This window comes from Anoplopoma fimbria, chromosome 5, assembly GCF_027596085.1.
Source record: "Anoplopoma fimbria isolate UVic2021 breed Golden Eagle Sablefish chromosome 5, Afim_UVic_2022, whole genome shotgun sequence".
Classification (NCBI taxonomy): Eukaryota; Metazoa; Chordata; class Actinopteri; order Perciformes; family Anoplopomatidae; genus Anoplopoma; species Anoplopoma fimbria.
Window position 1 is genome coordinate 18,934,572 of NC_072453.1, and position 20,593 is coordinate 18,955,164.

Below are 20,593 nucleotides of genomic sequence, written 5' to 3' on the forward strand. Positions count from 1 at the left end.
GAAGGGCACTGGTTACCACAGACTGGTAGAAGAAGAAGAGGCACTGGTTACCACAGACTGGTAGAAGAAGAGGGCACTGGTTACCACAGACTGGTAGAAGAAGAGGACACTGGTTACCACAGACTGGTAGAAGAAGAGGGCACTGGTTACCACAGACTGGTAGAAGAAGAGGGCACTGGTTACCACAGACTGGTAGAAGAAGAGGGCACTGGTTACCACAGACTGGTAGAAGAAGAAGACTGGGCACTGGCTACCACAGACTGGTAGAAGAAGAGGGCACTGGTTACCACAGACTGGTAGAAGAAGAGGGCGCTGGTTACCACAGACTGGTAGAAGAAGAGGGCACTGGTTACCACAGACTGGTAGAAGAAGAGGGCACTGGTTACCACAGACTGGTAGAAGAAGAGGTTACCACAGACTGGTAGAAGAAGAGGGCACTGGTTACCACAGACTGGTAGAAGAAGAAGGGCACTGGTTACCACAGACTGGTAGAAGAAGAAGGGGCACTGGTTACCACAGACTGGTAGAAGAAGAGGACACTGGTTACCACAGACTGGTAGAAGAAGAAGACTGGTAGGGAGGGCACTGGTTACCACAGACTGGTAGAAGAAGAAGAGGGCACTGGTTACCACAGACTGGTAGAAGAAGAAGAGGGCACTGGTTACCACAGACTGGTAGAAGAAGAAGAGGGCACTGGTTACCACAGACTGGTAGAAGAAGAGGTTACCACAGCACTGGTTACCACAGACTGGTAGAAGAAGAGGGCGCTGGTTACCACAGACTGGTAGAAGAAGAGGGCACTGGTTACCACAGACTGGTAGAAGAAGAAGAGGGCACTGGTTACCACAGACTGGTAGAAGAAGAGGGCACTGGTTACCACAGACTGGTAGAAGAAGAAGAGGGCACTGGTTACCACAGACTGGTAGAAGAAGAAGAGGGCACTGGTTACCACAGACTGGTAGAAGAAGAGGGGCACTGGTTACCACAGACTGGTAGAAGAAGAGGGCACTGGTTACCACAGACTGGTAGAAGAAGAGGGCCACTGGTTACCACAGACTGGTAGAAGAAGAGGGCACTGGCTACCACAGACTGGTAGAAGAAGAGGGCACTGGTTACCACAGACTGGTAGAAGAAGAGGGCACTGGTTACCACAGACTGGTAGAAGAAGAAGAGGGCACTGGTTACCACAGACTGGTAGAAGAAGAGGGCACTGGTTACCACAGACTGGTAGAAGAAGAGGGCACTGGTTACCACAGACTGGTAGAAGAAGAGGGCACTGGTTACCACAGACTGGTAGAAGAAGAAGAGGGTACTGGTTACCACAGACTGGTAGAAGAAGAAGAGGGCACTGGTTACCACAGACTGGTAGAAGAAGAGGACACTGGTTACCACAGACTGGTAGAAGAAGAAGAGGGCACTGGTTACCACAGACTGGTAGAAGAAGAAGAGGGCGCTGGTTACCACAGACTGGTAGAAGAAGAAGAGGGCACTGGTTACCACAGACTGGTAGAAGAAGAAGAGGGCACTGGTTACCACAGACTGGTAGAAGAAGAGGGCACTGGTTACCACAGACTGGTAGAAGAAGAGGGCGCTGGTTACCACAGACTGGTAGAAGAAGAGGGCACTGGTTACCACTGGTAGACTGGTAGAAGAAGAAGAAGAGGGCACTGGTTACCACAGACTGGTAGAAGAAGAGGGACTGGTAGAAGAAGAGGGCTGGTTACCACAGACTGGTAGAAGAAGAAGGGGCACTGGTTACCACAGACTGGTAGAAGAAGAAGAGGGCACTGGTTACCACAGACTGGTAGAAGAAGAGGGCACTGGTTACCACAGACTGGTAGAAGAAGAGGGCACTGGTTACCACAGACTGGTAGAAGAAGAGGGCACTGGTTACCACAGACTGGTAGAAGAAGAGGGCGCTGGCTACCACAGACTGGTAGAAGAAGAGGGCACTGGTTACCACAGACTGGTAGAAGAAGAGGGCACTGGTTACCACAGACTGGTAGAAGAAGAAGAGGGCACTGGTTACCACAGACTGGTAGAAGAAGAGGACTGGTTACCACAGACTGGTAGAAGAAGAGGACACTGGTTACCACAGACTGGTAGAAGAAGAGGACACTGGTTACCACAGACTGGTAGAAGAAGAGGGCACTGGTTACACTGGTTACCACAGACTGGTAGAAGAAGAGGGCACTGGTTACCACAGACTGGTAGAAGAAGAGGGCACTGGTTACCACAGACTGGTAGAAGAAGAAGAGGGCACTGGTTACCACAGACTGGTAGAAGAAGAAGGGGTAGAAGAAGAGGGCACTGGTTACCACAGACTGGTAGAAGAAGAGGGCACTGGTTACCACAGACTGGTAGAAGAAGAAGAGGGCGCTGGTTACCACAGACTGGTAGAAGAAGAAGAGGGCACTGGACTGGTACCACAGACTGGTAGAAGAAGAAGAGGGCACTGGTTACCACAGACTGGTACCACAGACTGGTAGAAGAAGAAGAGGGCACTGGTTACCACAGACTGGTAGGAGAAGAGGGCACTGGTTAGGTCCTTTCCTGTAGAGGGCAGTGTTGTGTGTCCAGTCCAGTTTATTGTTGATCTGCACCCCAAGGTGCTTGTAGGACTCAACCCTCTCCACCCCCCTCCCTGAAGGAAAACAGGGACAGGGGGGCTTCTGTTCCTCTGGTAGTCCACCACAAGCTCCTCCTCTCTGTACTCCTCCTCTCTGTACTCCTCCTCTCTGTACTCCTCCTCTCGGTACTCCTCCTGTACTCCTCCTCTCTGTACTCCTCCTCTCTGTACTCCTCCTCTCTCTCTGTACTCCTCCTCTCGGTACTCCTCCTCTCTGTACTCCTCCTCTCGGTACTCCTCCTCTCTGTACTCCTCCTCTCTGTACTCCTCCTCTCTCCTCCTCTCTGTACTCCTCCTCTCGGTACTCCTCCTCTCTGTACTCCTCCTCTCTGTACTCCTCCTCTCGGTACTCCTCTCTGTACTCCTCCTCTCGGTACTCCTCTCGGTACTCCTCTCTGTACTCCTCCTCTATGTACTCCTCCTCTCGGTACTCCTCCTCTCTGTACTCCTCCTCTCGGTACTCCTCCTCTCTGTACTCTCCTCTCTGTACTCCTCCTCTCGGTACTCCTCTCCTCCTCTATGTACTCCTCCTCTCGGTACTCCTCCTCTCTGTACTCCTCCTCTCGGTACTCCTCTCGGTACTCCTCTCTGTACTCCTCCTCTATGTACTCCTCCTCTCGGTACTCCTCCTCTCGGTACTCCTCCTCTCGGTACTCCTCCTCTCGGTACTCCTCCTCGTTGTCCCTGGTGATACATCCAACAATGGAGGAGTCATCGGAGAACTTCTGGAGGTGAAGAGGAACGGTGCCAGAACAGTTCCTTGTTGCTGATCACAGACTCAGAGATGATGATGAAGATGATGATGATGATGATGATGATGATGATGTTTTGCTTTCAGAAGCGACTGTGTTTGGGGGCGGAGCTCCATGTGACTGAGTGTCCAATGGATACGTCGCACACCTTTTCAGTGTCCAATCAGCAACAGGAACAGCAGGTGAGTCCAGGTCGTCATGACAACAGTTCACAGATCAATAATATTAATGGATGTACATATAAATATGTATATATCTGGATGAACTCGTTTACAGGGAAGTCCCAGAACCCAAGGTTTATTTACACAGCAAACAAACAAACAAACAAACAAACAAAGGACATAATAATGAATAAATAAACAGTTAAAGGTGAATCCAGTCACAGCGACTCATCAGTAATGAACCTGAATAAAGACTGACGTGTGTGTGTGTGTGTGTGTCTGTGTGTGTGTGTGTGTGTGTGTGTGTGTGTGTGTGTGTGTCTCTGTGTGTGTGTGTGTGTGTGTGTGTGTGTCTCTGTGTGTGTGTGTCTGTGTGTGTGTGTGTGTGTGTCTCTGTGTGTGTGTGTGTGTGTCTCTGTGTGTGTGTGTCTCTGTATGTGTGTGTGTGTGTGTCTCTGTGTGTGTCTGTGTGTGTGTAGGTGGGCGTGGTCCGGTCCAGACCTCCTCTCTGCTGTCCTCGGTGTCTTGGAGGAGAACCCGTGAGTTCTGATATCTTTATTGATTATTAGTCGTATTGATGTTTATCTGACGCTGAGGTCAAAGGTCGGTGGAAACAGGACATCATTTATTGGTTGATAGCAGCACTAGCTTAGCTGATAACGGTTTCCATGGAGATAAGCCCCTCCCCCTCCATGGCGTCTCTGTGAGTGATGTAAATAAACGGTCCTGTGAGGTGAACATTGGCTCAGCTTCATCTCTGCTGGGTCAAAGGTCAAACATCAACTCTGATCAAAGTAAAAACATTTGAATAAACTAAAGAGGAACAAATAGTCTTTATTCAAAAACATCCAAATATCATCATGTTTAAATGTTTTAATGTTTAAATGTTTAAATGTTTTAAATGTTTTAATGTTTAAATGTTTTAATGTTTTAATGTTTAAATGGTCTTTATATTTGTTCTTCCTGTTTGTCAGTGGAATTAAAGTTTATTAAACTCATGTTTCATGTTTCAGGGTCACATCAACCACATCATGGGCCTCTGAGGAGGAGGAGGAGGAGGAGGAGGAGGAGGGGCCCCTTTAGGGTCCTCTGACTCGTCTAGACTCACAGCCGTCCAATGACACTTCACTCCCTGATGATGTAATCATGACCCCGCCCACTGACAGGGCCAATCAGGTGCTCCTCTTGTAAGATAAGATAAGATAAGATAAGATAATCCTTTATTAGTCCCACAGTGCAGAGAGGACATAAACTAGAGACACAGTGAAGAACAAGATCAAAACAAGTATTATAAATAAGTAATAACACAGTAGAGAATATTAAATAACTCAAATATTATATAAACAGACAGAATAATTGTAGTATTGTACAGTGTAGTGGACATATTTCTATATTGCACAGATTTATATAGTTGTTTTTTAGTGTCGTGGTCTGCTGGGAGCAGAGCTGGTTGTGCAGCCTGACAGCAGCAGGAAGGAAGGACCTGCAGTACCTCTCCTTCACCACCGGGGGTGAAGGAGCTGCACAGAGCTGCCAGGGTGTCCTGCATGGGGTGAGAGGTGTTGTCCATCAGGGATGACAGCTTGGCCATCACCCTCCTGTCTCCCACCACCTCCACCGTAACCAGTGGACACCCCAGCACACTGCTGGCCTTCTGAACCAGTTTGTTGAGTCTCCTCCTGTTGTCTGTTGAGACCTCCATAGAAGATGTCTGAAGCCACCAGAGTGACAGAAGGTCCTCAGGAGTTCTCCCTGCCCTGATTCTCTTTAACATTCCTCCGTTTCCAGAGCTTTCAACCATCTCTCATGTCCTTCCTCAGCCGTCATGGAGACTCGTTATCACATGACATCCACTTTTTTAGTTTGCCACAAAATGAGTGTTTGTTGGTGTGTTTAAGGACAATCGGACATCTGAGTTTGATTATTTTGTTCTGTCTTTACGTTGATCTTCATCAGAAGATTAAATGTAAATAAATCAAACAACCAGATTCATGACTTTCTACCTTCAGAGCTCCTTTCCAGCGGCTCTCTCTCAGTGCTCAGATATCCTGGTGGCTTTGAACGCACCATCGTGTAGAGCGGGAATCGGCAGAAAGGCTTTTTAAAAGCACAGACTCTGTGTCGAGCTCAGTGAGCTGCAGTATAAGCCCCGCCCCCTCTGCCTCTCCCATCCAATCATACGGCCTTCCTCCTCCTACCTTTCGTCTGCTGGTTCACGCCTGACACGGTCAGTGATTTGACCTTTGACCTCCAGGCTGCCTCTGATCCTCATCGACCACTAAAGGGCTCATACACTGTTTCACGTCAGCCTTGTTCAGCACCTGAGCTGTTAGCTCGTTAACCTAGCTCGGTGGCTAACTCTCCAAAGCTGTTTTTAGATTTAGAACCAGTAGAGTTCTCTAGTGTTTGTTAGAACCAGTAGAGTTCTCTAGTGTTTGTTAGGGGCGGCTGTGGCACATAAGGTAGAGCGCTTGTCCCGTAACCACAAGGTTGGTGGTTCAAACCCCTCTACCGGCAACATGCCGAGGTGTCCTTGAGCGAGACACCTAACCCCAAGTTGCTCCCCGGGCGCTTCATTGCAGCCCACTGCTCCTCCGGGATGGTTAAATGCAGAGAAATAATTTCCCCATTGTGGGACTAATAAAGGATTGATTATTATTATAGAACCAGTAGAGTTCTCTAGTGTTTGTTAGAACCAGTAGAGTTCTCTAGTGTTTGTTAGAACCAGTAGAGTTCTCTAGTGTTTGTTAGAACCAGTAGAGTTCTCTAGTGTTTGTTAGAACCAGTAGAGTTCTCCAGTGTTTGTTAGAACCAGTAGAGTTCTCTAGTGTTTGTTAGAACCAGTAGAGTTCTCTAGTGTTTGTTACAACCAGTAGAGTTCTCTAGTGTTTGTTACAACCAGTAGAGTTCTCCAAGTCGACTTTTCAAACATTATGTCCAGAAAGAATCTTATCTCATATAAAATATGTCCAGTATAATTCTGGGTCATAATTAAAAAATGAATCTAAGGGATCCATGACGATTGTCTGCTGATGTAGTTTTTGTATCTCTGGCTTCAGTGTCCGTCGGCTCTTAAAGGGATTCTTTGTTAATCTCTCTGAGACCAGAATCCTCCCAGTAAACCTGTTTAAGAGGTTTCTGTCTGCTGGACATTAAAAAGCTAAAACTGTTTTTGTTGAAGTTGATTTTTAAAATCCTGACTGATGTATTTTCCCGTAGTGACTCATTTTAAATGGTTCATTAAGAAGAAAATGAATATTCATGTTAATTTGTTCTCTAAAAAGTCTGAAATCTTCCTGTTTTGTAAATTTATATTTTTGTGAAACACACATTTTTATATTGTGAAGCGTTTTTTTATTAATCTGACTGAATGTAAGGCAGCTCTATTTTTAATGACATCATTTCCTGCCTTGGGGCTGACCAATCAGAGTGCAACATTTGTACTGCAGACTGATTTCAAAATAAAACATTTGACTGAAACTTCTCTGAAGTCTGTTTCCTTTTTACTGATGAAACAAAGAAAATAATGTTTCTCAATATCTGCTACTTAAAGATGCTATCAACATGGAGCGGGCTGAGCTAGCATCTAGCAGTGCTAACATGTTAAACAGTGCTGACATGTTAAACAGTGCTAACATGTTAAACAGTGCTAACATGTTAAACAGTGCTAACATGGTAAACAGTGCTGACATGTTAAACAGTGCTGTGGTAAACATGCTGACATGGTAAACAGTGCTAACATGTTAAACAGTGCTAACATGTTAAACAGTGCTGACATGTTAAACAGTGCTAACATGTTAAACAGTGCTAACATGGTAAACAGTGCTGACATGTTAAACAGTGCTAACATGTTAAACAGTGCTGACATGTTAAACAGTGCTAACATGTTAAACAGTGCTAACATGTTAAACAGTGCTGACATGGTAAACAGTGCTAACATGGTAAACAGTGCTAACATGTTAAACAGTGCTAACATGGTAAACAGTGCTAACATGGTAAACAGTGCTAACATGTTAAACAGTGCTAACATGGTAAACAGTGCTAACATGTTAAACAGTGCTGACATGGTAAACAGTGCTAATGTTAAACATGGTAAACAGTGCTGACATGGTAAACAGTGCTAACATGTTAAACAGTGCTAACATGTTAAACAGTGCTAACAACAGTGCTGACATGTTAAACAGTGCTAACATGGTAAACAGTGCTAACATGTTAAACAGTGCTAACATGTTAAACAGTGCTAACATGTTAAACAGTGCTGACATGGTAAACAGTGCTAACATGGTAAACAGTGCTAACATGGTAAACAGTGCTGACATGTTAAACAGTGCTAACATGTTAAACAGTGCTAACATGTTAAACAGTGCTAACATGTTAAACAGTGCTAACATGTTAAACAGTGCTGACATGGTAAACAGTGCTGACATGTTAAACAGTGCTAACATGTTAAACAGTGCTAACATGGTAAACAGTGCTGACATGGTAAACAGTGCTAACATGTTAAACAGTGCTAACATGTTAAACAGTGCTAACATGGTAAACAGTGCTGACATGGTAAACAGTGCAAACAGTGCTGACATGTTAAACAGTGCTAACATGTTAAACAGTGCTGACATGTTAAACAGTGCTGACATGTTAAACAGTGCTGACATGTTAAACAGTGCTAACATGTTAAACAGTGCTAACATGGTAAACAGTGCTAACATGGTAAACAGTGCTAACAGAAGAACTGGAGGATGGGCACCACGCCGCTGCCGTAACCGCCACGAGGAGCGTGAGCTTACCAGTGGGTCACGCTCACGTGCACTAACATGTACGCTCACGTGCACTAAAACGCACGCGGCCGGCCGGTATTTGAACTCAGAGACTTCATTCTCTAATCAGGTCGACATTACTCCTCTACATCTTTATGCAGATGATAGTTATTGATCATCCTATACTATGACATACTTAATCAAACACTTGACAGATTTATATCTCAGGTGGGTTTTCTTTTTACCTATAAAATAAAGACAAAGAATGTTTCAAAACATTTAATAGTGATGACATCATTCATTCTGAACAACAAACAAATAACTGAGAAATGAAAGTGGAGTTCATCATGGATTCATTTTATGTTGAAAAACAACAATCAGAATCAGCCTGTTGACTCCGTCCAGAAGCCCCGCCCTCCTCAGCTGTCAATCACGGAGTCGGGTGAGGCTTGGCTCTCTTGGCAGGTGGAGCCCCCTGCTGGCTGGAGGCCTCACTGCAGGTCTTCATGGTGGAGATGATCCCACCGGCCGACTTCCTGGTTTCTAAACCAAAAGATGAAAGAACATTTCATTTAAACAGCACGTTAAATAACAAGTATCAGTAAGTATCGACAGTACAGAGAGAGGTAGAAGTACTCACCTCCGTGTAGTACAACTGACCGACAGGTGGAGGAAACGGCTTCTTTAGCGTCTCCATCGGACAAACCGAACAACAAAGCTCTGAGGAGGAGTATCAGGAGAACAACAGGAAGTACTACACGGTACTACATAGTACTACATACACAGAGTACTACACACACTGAGTCCTACATATACAGAGTACTACATACACAGAGTACTACATAGTACTACATACACAGAGTACTACATACACAGAGTACTACATACACTGAGTCCTACATATACAGAGTACTACATACACAGAGTACTACACACACTGAGTCCTACATATACAGAGTACTACATACACAGAGTACTACACACACTGAGTCCTACATATACAGAGTACTACATACACAGAGTACTACATACACATAGTACTACACACACTGAGTCCTACATAGTACTACATACAGTACTACATACTACATAGTACTACACACACAGAGTACTAGATACAGAGTATTGCAGTACTACACACACACACAGTATTGTAATACTACACACACACACACATAGTATTGTAATACTACACACACAGAGTATTGTAATACTACACACACACACACACACAGTATTGTAGTACTACACACACACACACACACACACAGAGTATTGTAGTACTACACACACACACACAGAGTATTGTAGTACTACACACACACACACACACACACACAGAGTATTGTAGTACTACACACACACACACACAGAGTATTGTAGTACTACACACACAAACAGGAAGTGGTTTCTGTTGTTGGTGAACCAATAGGAAGGATACAAGTTGGTGATGTCATAAGGTCCTCTGAGCTCCAGAGGCTGAGGACACATTATTGATTATTAGACATTGATCACACAGCTCTACTGATTACACATCATTATTGATTATTAGACATTGATCACACAGCTCTACTGATCACACATCATTATTGATTATTAGACATTGATCACACAGCTCTACTGATCACACATCATTATTGATTATTAGACATTGATCACACAGCTCTACTGATTACACATCATTATTGATTATTAGACATTGATCACACAGCTCTACTGATTACACATCATTATTGATTATTAGACATTGATCACACAGCTCTACTGATTACACATCATTATTGATTATTAGACATTGATCACACAGCTCTATTATTAGACATTGATCACACAGCTGATTATTATTATTAGACACATCATTATTGATTATTAGACATTGATCACACAGCTCGACTGATCACTGACCTTCTCGGCTGCACTGGACAGGATCACATTCTGAAAGACAGAGACAGTTTCAGGCTCCGCCTCCTCTGACATCATCATTACATCACTGAATGTGTCATAACACAGCTGGTCACCTACCTTCCCCTTACAGCTCTCCATCAGAGAGACGGCGTTGGCGATGGTGTAGCGCCTCCTGGTGGAGTCTCTGAGGGCTGCAGAGTACGACACCTCGAAGACCACGCCCCTTTCCACGGCCTGAACACACACGCAGTATTACACACGCACACACACACATATATATATATATATACGTATATATATATATATGTGTATATATATATATATATGTATATATATGTGTGTGTGTGTGTGTATGTTATATTTAATAATATCAATCTGACCCCGTTGACTGGCGCTCTCTTGAAGAAGAATGGAAGTTTCTCCGTCACCGAGATACAGATGATGTCAACATCATATAGCATACAGGCCGCCTGCACACACACACACACACACACACACACACACACACACACACACACACACACACACACACTGTATTTACATGTAGAAGTATTCAGATTCTTTACTTCAGTAAACAGAGTATTTTTACTGCAGTATCAGCATAAATATAAAATACTCTTAGTATTCAATTTGAAATACTACATTATTATTACATGTAGTGCTACCGTGTGTACTGTTAATAACTAGTCATAAAAACGTGTTGTACTTTATGTGTAGTACCTGAATGTAGTGCAGTATAAAGTAGTACAACATAGAAATACTCGAGTGTCCTTGAATCTCACATGAAAGAGTTTCTCTGTCGTCGGCTGGACGGCGAGGAGGTCGAAGTGACGATACTCTGCAGCGTTTGGCCTCTGAACACACACACACACACACACACACACACACACACACACACACACACACACACACACACACACACACACACACACACACACACACACACACACACACACACACACACACACACACATATATATAAAAAATCAATAAACAGATGATGATCAGCACATAGATGATACCGTTGGGCTTTTATTCTGAAGATATCAGTGTATTGATCGGTTGGCTGGGAGAAGTAAATATCTACATCCTGAGAGACTTCAAAATAAAAGCAACACTCACAAAGTGACTGGAGTCTGACATCACAACCGTCAGTCTGTTCAGCACTCTGATTGGACGAGACCGACCCTGACGGAGACAGAGACAGGTGTTAACCAACCACATCACAGACAGTCACCATCACATCATCACCACCATCACCATCACATCATCATCATCATCATCATCATCACCACCATCATCATCACCATCACCATCATCACCACCACCATCACCACCATCATCATCATCATCATCATCATCATCATCGTACCATCATCATCATCACCATCACCAGCTCATCATCAGATCATTGATCGGTGTCGGGGTTGGAATCTCCTGCAAACGGGAAATAAAACATTGTTCCATAATGAAGTCGGTCATGACTCTTCTCTCCAGATTAGTTTAATAGTTTTGATGATAAACTAAGAATGTTTTAATGATTAAATAAACAGGCTGGAGTTCTCTGTGTGTCCCTGAACGCACCACACAGGTGATACTCACCTGTTTCTTTTTGGCCGTCGGTTCAAACACGTAGTTGATGGCGACTGTTGAGAAACCGACTGCAGGAAGAAAACACACAACCTCACCATCTTCATCTTCATCAGTGAACATGCTGCTGACCCTTCAGTGACGTTCAGGTTCCTCTGATTTAAACTGTTTGTTGGGTCATTCACGCGGCCGAATGTTCCACTTTATCTGATTAGTCTGAATGATGTGTTCAATAATATTATATTTCATCTCCACTGTGACCAATAACCAGATAAACGTTAAACACAGGGCTCCAACATGGAGACAACATATATATATATAAATATTTATATATATAAATATATATATAAACATATATAAATGGAAATACAACATATATATATATAATTAAACACAGGGCTCCAACATGGAGACCACATATATATATGAATATACATGTATATTTATATATATAAATATACATATATATTTATATATATAAATATATATTTATATAAATATATATATATAATATATATATATATATAACGACATTTATATATATTTCAGCACTATATTTAACAGGGTAAATGTTAAACACAGGGCTCCAACATATATATATATATCTTTCTATATATTTATATATATATATAAATATGTTATATTTAACAGGTAAATGTTGTATAGTTTCTGAACGCAGTCCAGTAGGAGACTTTATATTATTATGATTATTATTATTATTATTATTATTATATATATATATATATAACGCAGTCCTCTAGGAGACTTTATATTATTATGATTATTATTATTATATATATATATATATAACGCAGTCCTCTAGGAGACTTTATATTATTATTATTATTATTATTATTATATATATATATCTAGGAGATTATTATTATTATTATGATATTATATTATTATATATATATATCTAGGAGACTTTATATTATTATGATTATTATTATATATATATATATATAACGCAGTCCTCTAGGAGACTTTATATTATTATGATTATTATTATTATATATATATATATATAACGCAGTCCTCTAGGAGACTTTATATTATTATGATTATTATTATTATGATTATTATTATATATATATATATCTAGGAGACTTTATATTATTATTATTATGATTATTATTATTATTATATATATATATATATAACGCAGTCCTCTAGGAGACTTTATATTATTATTATTATTATTATTATTATATATATATATATATATAACGCATAGATTTATATTATTATGATTATTAGGAGACTTTATTATTATTATTATATATATATATATATAATTATTAGGAGACTTTATTATTATATATATATATATATATAACGCAGTCCACCAGGAGACTTTATATTATTATTATTATTATTAGACTTTATATATTATTATTATATATATTATATATATAACGCAGTCCACCAGGAGACTTAAACACGTGGATCTCCCCCCGCTCCGGACCGGGCCCCGGTGCTCGCTGTCTCTGTGGCCGCTCAGCAGGCTCCAGAGCCCGGCCGCAGAGAGCGTGTTCCCCGCAGAGACTCACGGTGCGCGGCGGTCTGGATCAGGCTCCTCATGCTGCTGCTCTCCGCAGAGAACAGAACGTTCAGGTCCATAAACACCGCCATGCTGCCGAGCCACGGCCGCACGGCCTGCTGGGACATGTAGTGCTCATCTGTGGGAGATGTAGTGCTCATCTCTGGGAGATGTAGTCCTCATCTGCGGGAGATGTAGTCCTCATCTATGGGAGATGTAGTCCTCATCTAGGGGAGATGTAGTCCTCATCTCTGGGAGATGTAGTCCTCATCTCTGGGAGATGTAGTCCTCATCTGTGGGAGATGTAGTCCTCATCTGGGGAGATGTAGTCCTCCTCATCTGGGGGAGATGTAGTCCTCATCTCTGGGAGATGTAGTCCTCATCTGTGGGACATGTAGTCCTCATCTGGGGGAGATGTAGTCCTCATCTGGGGGAGATGTAGTCCTCATCTGCGGGAGATGTAGTCCTCATCTCTGGGAGATGTAGTCCTCATCTAGTCCTCATCTGGGAGATGTAGTCCTCATCTGGGGGAGATGTAGTCCTCATCTGTGGGAGTTGTAGTTTTCACATGTGGGAGATGTAGTCCTCAGATGTACATATATACATATTATGTATATATATATTATATATATATATATATATATATATTTTTATATATATTATATATTATATATATATAATACTAATAATAATATATATTATTTTATATAATATATATTATACATATATAATATATATATTATATATATATATATATATATATATATATATATATATATATATATATTATATATATAAATATAATCATTGTCTGATCAGATAATCTCATGTGTTTCATTCTTTGTTTGTTTCTCTTCTTCGCTTGTTTCCTGCAGGGGGCAGAAATACGTCTGCTGCAAATAAACAGAGAAGAAGAAGAAGAAGAAGCAGCAGCAGAAGAAGAAGAAGAGGTCAAAGGTTGCACGCGGAGAAGAGAAGCGGTCGCAGGTAACGACACAAACACTTATAATAATAATGTGTTTAATATATAATAATATATATAATAATAATGTGTTTAATATATAATAATATATATAATATATAATGTGTTTAATATATAATAATATATATAATATATAATGTGTTTAATATATAATAATATATATAATATATAATGTGTTTAATATATAATAATGTATTTAATATATAATGTGTTTAATATATAATAATATATATAATATATAATGTGTTTAATATATAATAATATATATAATATATAATGTGTTTAATATATAATAATATATATAATATATAATGTGTTTAATATATAATAATATATATAATATATAATGTGTTTAATATATAATAATATATATAATATATAATGTGTTTAATATATAATAATATATATAATATATAATATATATATTTAATATATAATAATGTATTTAATATATAATGTGTTTAATATATAATAATAATGTATATATATATGTATAAATATATAATGTATTTAATATATAATAATATATATAATAATGTATTTAATATATAATGTGTTTAATATATAATAATGTATATAATATATAATGTGTTTAATATATAATAATGTATTTAATATATATAACAATGTGTTTAATATATAATGTATTTAATATATAATAATGTATTTAATATATATAATAATGTATAATATATATAATATATAATAATGTATTTAATATATATAATAATGTATATAATATATAATGTGTTTAATATATATAATAATGTATTTAATATATATAATAATGTATAATATATATAATAATGTATATAATATATAATAATGTATTTAATATATATAATAATGTATATAATATATAATGTGTTTAATATATATAATAATGTATTTAATATATATAATAATGTATATAATATATAATAATGTATAATATATAATAATGTATATAATATATAATAATGTATATAATATATAATAATGTATTTAATATATATAATAATGTATAATATATATAATAATGTATAATATATATAATAATGTATAATTTATATAATAATGCATTTAATATATATAATAATGTATAATATATATAATAATGTATTTAATATATATAATAATGTATATAATATATAATAATGTGTTTAATATATAATGTATATAATATATAATAATGTATTTAATATATATAATAATGTATAATATATATAATAATGTATAATATATATAATAATGTATAATTTATATAATAATGCATTTAATATATATAATAATGCATTTAATATATATAATAATGTATAATATATATAATAATGTGTTTAATATATATAATAATGCATTTAATATATATAATAATGTATAATATATATAATAATGTATAATATATATAATAATGTATTTAATATATATAATAATGTATAATATATATAATAATGTATTTAATATATATAATAATGTATAATATATATAATAATGTATTTAATATATATAATAATGTATAATATATATAATAATGTAATATATATAATAATGTATAATATATATAATAATGTATAATATATATAATAATGTATTTAATATATATAATAATGTATAATATAATAATGCATTTAATATATATAATAATGTATAATATATATAATAATGTATTTAATATATCTGGTCTGGTGTCTCTCTGAGGTCCAGACTCAGTCATTGTTTAACATAAACATATTCCTCCAGTAGCTCAGTGACCTCACAGAATAAATGTATTCATATTGAAATAGATCATGTGATGAAAGGACGAGGGTTCAGATGTTTATGTCACAATATCAGAATAAAATATCAAGAACTAGAGTCACGTCTGAAGTAACAGATATTTAAAGGGATCTGTGCTAAGCTAGGCTAACAGTTCCCTCCTGCTCCCAGTCTCTGTGCTAAGCTAGGCTAACAGTTCCCCCTGCTCCAGTCTCTGTGCTAAGCTAGGCTAACAGTTCCCCCTGCTCCAGTCTCTGTGCTAAGCTAGGCTAACAGTTCCCCCTGCTCCCAGTCTCTGTGCTAAGCTAGGCTAACAGTTCCCCTGCTCCCAGTCTCTGTGCTAAGCTAGGCTAACAGTTCCCCCTGTCTCTGTGCTAAGCTAGTCCCCCTCTCCCAGTCTCTGTGCTAAGCTAGGCTAACAGTTCCCCCTGCTCCCAGTCTCTGTGCTAAGCTAGGCTAACAGTTCCCCCTGCTCCAGTCTCTGTGCTAAGCTAGGCTAACAGTTCCCCCTGCTCCAGTCTCTGTGCTAAGCTAGGCTAACAGTTCCCCCTGCTCCCAGTCTCTGTGCTAAGCTAGGCTAACAGTTCCCCCTGCTCCAGTCTCTGTGCTAAGCTAGGCTAACAGTTCCCCCTGCTCCCAGTCTCTGTGCTAAGCTAGGCTAACAGTTCCCCCTGCTCCCAGTCTCTGTGCTAAGCTAGGCTAACAGTTCCCCCTGCTCCCAGTCTCTGTGCTAAGCTAGGCTAACAGTTCCCCCTGCTCCCAGTCTCTGTGCTAAGCTAGGCTAACAGTTCCCCCTGCTCCCAGTCTCTGTGCTAAGCTAGGCTAACAGTTCCCCCTGCTCCCAGTCTCTGTGCTAAGCTAGGCTAACAGTTCCCTCCTGCTCCCAGTCTCTGTGCTAAGCTAGGCTAACAGTTCCCCCTGCTCCCAGTCTCTGTGCTAAGCTAGGCTAACAGTTCCCCCTGCTCCCAGTCTCTGTGCTAAGCTAGGCTAACAGTTCCCCCTGCTCCCAGTCTCTGTGCTAAGCTAGGCTAACAGTTCCCCCTGCTCCAGTCTCTGTGCTAAGCTAGGCTAACAGTTCCCCCTGCTCCCAGTCTCTGTGCTAAGCTAGGCTAACAGTTCCCCCTGCTCCAGTCTCTGTGCTAAGCTAGGCTAACAGTTCCCCCTGCTCCCAGTCTCTGTGCTAAGCTAGGCTAACAGTTCCCCCTGCTCCCAGTCTCTGTGCTAAGCTAGGCTAACAGTTCCCCCTGCTCCCAGTCTCTGTGCTAAGCTAGGCTAACAGTTGCCCACTGCTCCCAGTCCTTATGATAAGCTAGGCTAGGTTTCCCACTGTATCCTGTCTTCGTGCTAAGCTAGGCTAACAGTTGCCCACTGTATCCTGTCTTCGTGCTAAGCTAGGCTAACAGTTTCCCACTGTATCCTGTCTTCGTGCTAAGCTAGGCTTCACACCGGTTCAGTGACAGCCATGTTGAGACCTCTGAAGATCGCCCGTCTGTCAACTCGCTGCTGCTCAAACTTTGTCTCCAGGATGAGGTTCAGTAACTGACTGACTGACTGACTGATTGATTGATTGATTGACTGACTGATTGATTGATTGACTGATTGATTGATTGACAGACTGATTGATTGACAGACTGATTGATTGATTGACAGACTGATTGATTGACAGACTGATTGATTGATTGACTGACTGACTGACTGATTGGTTGATTGATTGACTGACTGATTGATTGATTGACAGACTGATTGATTGACAGACTGATTGATTGATTGACTGACTGATTGATCTTCTCAGGTATGTGAACAGGCTGAAGGAGGATGATGAATTGTGTTCTGCAGCGCTGCAGAACGGTCACATGTTCCTGTTCCACCGTCTGTCACCTCTGCTGCAACGCACCCAGCAGGGAACCTTCAGACCAGCAACACTGATCACCTCAGGTACAGAACCCCAGAACCACTGATGGAGAACCTCAGAACGAAAGGTACAGAACCTCACAACCACAGGTGGAGAGCCTTAGAACGACAGATACAGAACCTCAGATGGAAAACCTTAGAATGACAGGTAGAGAACCAAAGAACCATAGATGGAGAACCTCAGAACCACAGGTGGAGAGCGATAGGAGAACCACAGGTAAAGAACCAAAGCTACAGGTGGAGAAGCACAGGTAGAGAACCTAAAGTAGAGAACCAAGAATACAGAAGCTCAGGAATGTCAGAACAGTAAGAGAACTTTGAAAACAGAATATCAGTAAAAAAGAGAATGAAAAAGACGAGGAGAACCTCAGAGAGAACCAGAACCGGAGGCTCCAACATGCTTCTCCTCTGTATGTTGTGTGTTCCAGACGTGCAGTCGATCCTGGAGAGACTCGGCTCAGAGAGAACCCTGCTGAAGGAGTCGGTTCTGATTGGCTGCTCTGAACAGAACCAGGTCCAGTTCTGTCTCGACGTCGGTAAGAACACATTGAAACGCTGTGAACTCTGTACAGTTTAGTGAGTCCCTGAATGCACCGCTCCACACTGACTGTGGGTTCTGGTGTTCTGGTCTGTGTTGGGTGTTCTAGGGGAACTGGATCAGGCAGCAGTAGAAGAAGAGTGTGGAGGAACCTTCATCAGTCTGAGGAAGTCCTTCTTTCTTCTGACAGGACGAGACGCTCCTCTAGTGGCCAAGGTGGGTACTACATGTACTACTGTGAGTACTACATGTACTACTGTTAGTACTACTGTGAGTACTACTGTGAGTACTACATGTACTACTGTTAGTACTACTGTTAGTACTACATGTACTACTGTGAGTACTACAACTGCACTGTGTGTAGTACATCTACTGTTGTGTATACAACATCTACTACTTTGTGTACTACAACATTAATATGTGTAGTACCTCTAGTACTGTGTGTACACCTGTTGGTGTAGAATGAAACTTCAGGGTCACTCTAGTTGTCGGGTCCTGACCCGGTTCTGTTCTTCAGGGTCAGGCTCTGCTGCGCTGGCATCAAACCAGCGGATTCTGCAGCGCCACCGGTGAGCCGACCCAACGCAACCAGGCAGGAAGTCAGAGAGTCTGCAGCAGCTCCGGCATCATCTACTATCCCAAGGTAACCACTGTAGACCAGGTCTGAACCGGAGCCAGACCAGCTGTAGACCAGGTCTGAACCGGAGCCAGACCAGCTGTAGACCAGGTCTGAACCGGAGCCAGACCAGCTGTAGACCAGGTCTGAACCGGATCCAAAACATATCCAGACCAGGTCCAAATGGAATCCAATCCAGAACTGACCCAGTACCAAAACCAGATCCAAACGGGATTCAGACTGGATGCAATCCAGATTCTAACCAGGCCTGAACCAGATCCAAACCAGATCTGAAACACCTCCAACCAGCTTGTAACCCTGTTCTTGGTGGTGTGTCTGTAGTTCCAGTCTGGAGCGGACTGGTTTTGACTGGTTTCTCCTGGTTTTCCTCCAGATGTCTCCAGTGGTGATCGTCCTGGTGTCTGATGGGAAACGGTGTTTGTTAGGCCGGCAGTCGTCCTTTCCTCAGGGGATGTACAGCGCTCTGGCCGGCTTCTGTGACATGGGTCAGTCCTACCTGTCTACGGTCCTACCTGTCTACTGTTCTACCTGTCTACGGTTCTACCTGTCTACTGTCCTACCTGTCTACGGTCCTACCTGTCTACGGTTCTACCTGTCTACGGTTCTACCTGTCTACTGTCCTACCTGTCTACTGTCCTACCTGTCTACTGTCCTACCTGTCTACTGTTCTACCTGTCTACTGTCCTACCTGTCTACTGTTCTACCTGTCTACTGTCCTACCTGTCTACGGTCCTACCTGTCTACGGTTCTACCTGTCTACGGTTCTACCTGTCTACGGTCCTACCTGTCTACGGTCCTACCTGTCTACGGTTCTACCTGTCCTACCTGTCTACGGTCCTACCTGTCTACTGTCCTACCTGTCTACGGTTCTACCTGTCTACTGTCCTACCTGTCTACTGTTCTACCTGTCTACTGTCCTACCTGTCTACTGTCCTACCTGTCTACTGTTCTACCTGTCTACTGTTCTACCTGTCTACTGTCCTACCTGTCTACTGTCCTACCTGTCTACTGTTCTACCTGTCTACTGTCCTACCTGTCTACTGTTCTACCTGTCTACTGTCCTACCTGTCTACTGTTCTACCTGTCTACTGTCCTACCTGTCTACTGTTCTACCTGTCTACGGTCCTACCTGTCTACTGTCCTACCTGTCTACTGTCCTACCCGTCTACAGTTCAACCTGTCTACAGTCCTACCTGTCTACTGTTCTACCTGTCTACTGTTCTACCTGTCTGTCCTACCTGTCTACAGTCCTACCTGTCTACTGTCCTACCTGTCTACAGTCCTACCTGTCTACTGTCCTACCTGTCTACTGTCCTACCTGTCTACTGTCCTACCTGTCTACAGTCCTACCTGTCTACTGTCCTACCCGTCTACAGTTCAACCTGTCTACAGTCCTACCTGTCTAATTACCCATCTGTCTCAGCTCACCTGGTTTCATGTCTGTCTGTGGGTGTTCC

At 40.9% G+C, this 20,593-nt stretch overlaps 2 protein-coding genes and 1 long non-coding RNA gene across 5 annotated transcripts in view; 2 read left to right on the forward strand and 1 right to left on the reverse strand.

Annotated features, from left to right (window-relative positions):
* The first annotated feature begins 3,472 nt into the window (after positions 1-3,472).
* Positions 3,473-7,155, forward strand: LOC129091543 (uncharacterized). Its single transcript, XR_008531224.1, has 3 exons — positions 3,473-3,563; positions 4,022-4,081; positions 4,556-7,155. It is a non-coding gene; the product is annotated as an uncharacterized LOC129091543 (long non-coding RNA).
* Positions 7,156-8,184: 1,029 nt separating this feature from the next.
* On the reverse strand, positions 8,185-13,459 carry rpp30 (ribonuclease P/MRP 30 subunit). Its single transcript, XM_054599261.1, has 11 exons — positions 13,345-13,459; positions 11,804-11,862; positions 11,603-11,638; positions 11,324-11,410; positions 10,984-11,055; positions 10,582-10,671; positions 10,319-10,435; positions 10,202-10,231; positions 9,738-9,775; positions 8,937-9,016; positions 8,185-8,839 (listed from the first exon to the last, which is right to left on the reverse strand). The coding sequence occupies exons 1-11, from the start codon at positions 13,424-13,426 to the stop codon at positions 8,727-8,729; spliced, it is 804 nt and encodes a 267-aa protein (XP_054455236.1). The 5' UTR covers positions 13,427-13,459; the 3' UTR covers positions 8,185-8,726.
* A 795-nt stretch (positions 13,460-14,254) lies between these two features.
* nudt13 (nudix (nucleoside diphosphate linked moiety X)-type motif 13) overlaps positions 14,255-20,593 on the forward strand; it is a 7,902-nt gene continuing 1,563 nt past the window's right edge. Inside the window, exons 1-7 of one of the 3 annotated variants that reach the window (XM_054599174.1) lie at positions 14,279-14,321; positions 17,484-17,580; positions 17,843-17,985; positions 18,390-18,497; positions 18,609-18,715; positions 19,017-19,142; positions 19,510-19,621. In XM_054599174.1, the coding sequence (XP_054455149.1) occupies positions 17,513-17,580; positions 17,843-17,985; positions 18,390-18,497; positions 18,609-18,715; positions 19,017-19,142; positions 19,510-19,621 (664 nt within the window). In that variant the 5' untranslated portion in view covers positions 14,279-14,321; positions 17,484-17,512. Of the gene's footprint in view, positions 14,322-17,483; positions 17,581-17,842; positions 17,986-18,389; positions 18,498-18,608; positions 18,716-19,016; positions 19,143-19,509; positions 19,622-20,593 lie in introns of all 3 variants that reach the window. The other 2 variants (XM_054599173.1, XM_054599175.1) reach the window with 2 other exon arrangements.

Excerpts from the sequence above, each read along its gene's own strand:
- rpp30 (XM_054599261.1), bottom strand. The coding sequence starts at position 13,426 with ATGGCGGTGTTTATGGACCTGAACGTTCTGTTCTCTGCGGAGAGCAGC. Across the intron at positions 10,436-10,581 it reads AGAGAGCGCCAGTCAACGGG|GCCGTGGAAAGGGGCGTGGT; the intron begins GTCAGATTGATA and ends GTGTGTGTTCAG. Across the intron at positions 9,776-10,201 it reads TGTCCAGTGCAGCCGAGAAG|CCTCTGGAGCTCAGAGGACC; the intron begins GTCAGTGATCAG and ends ATGTGTCCTCAG.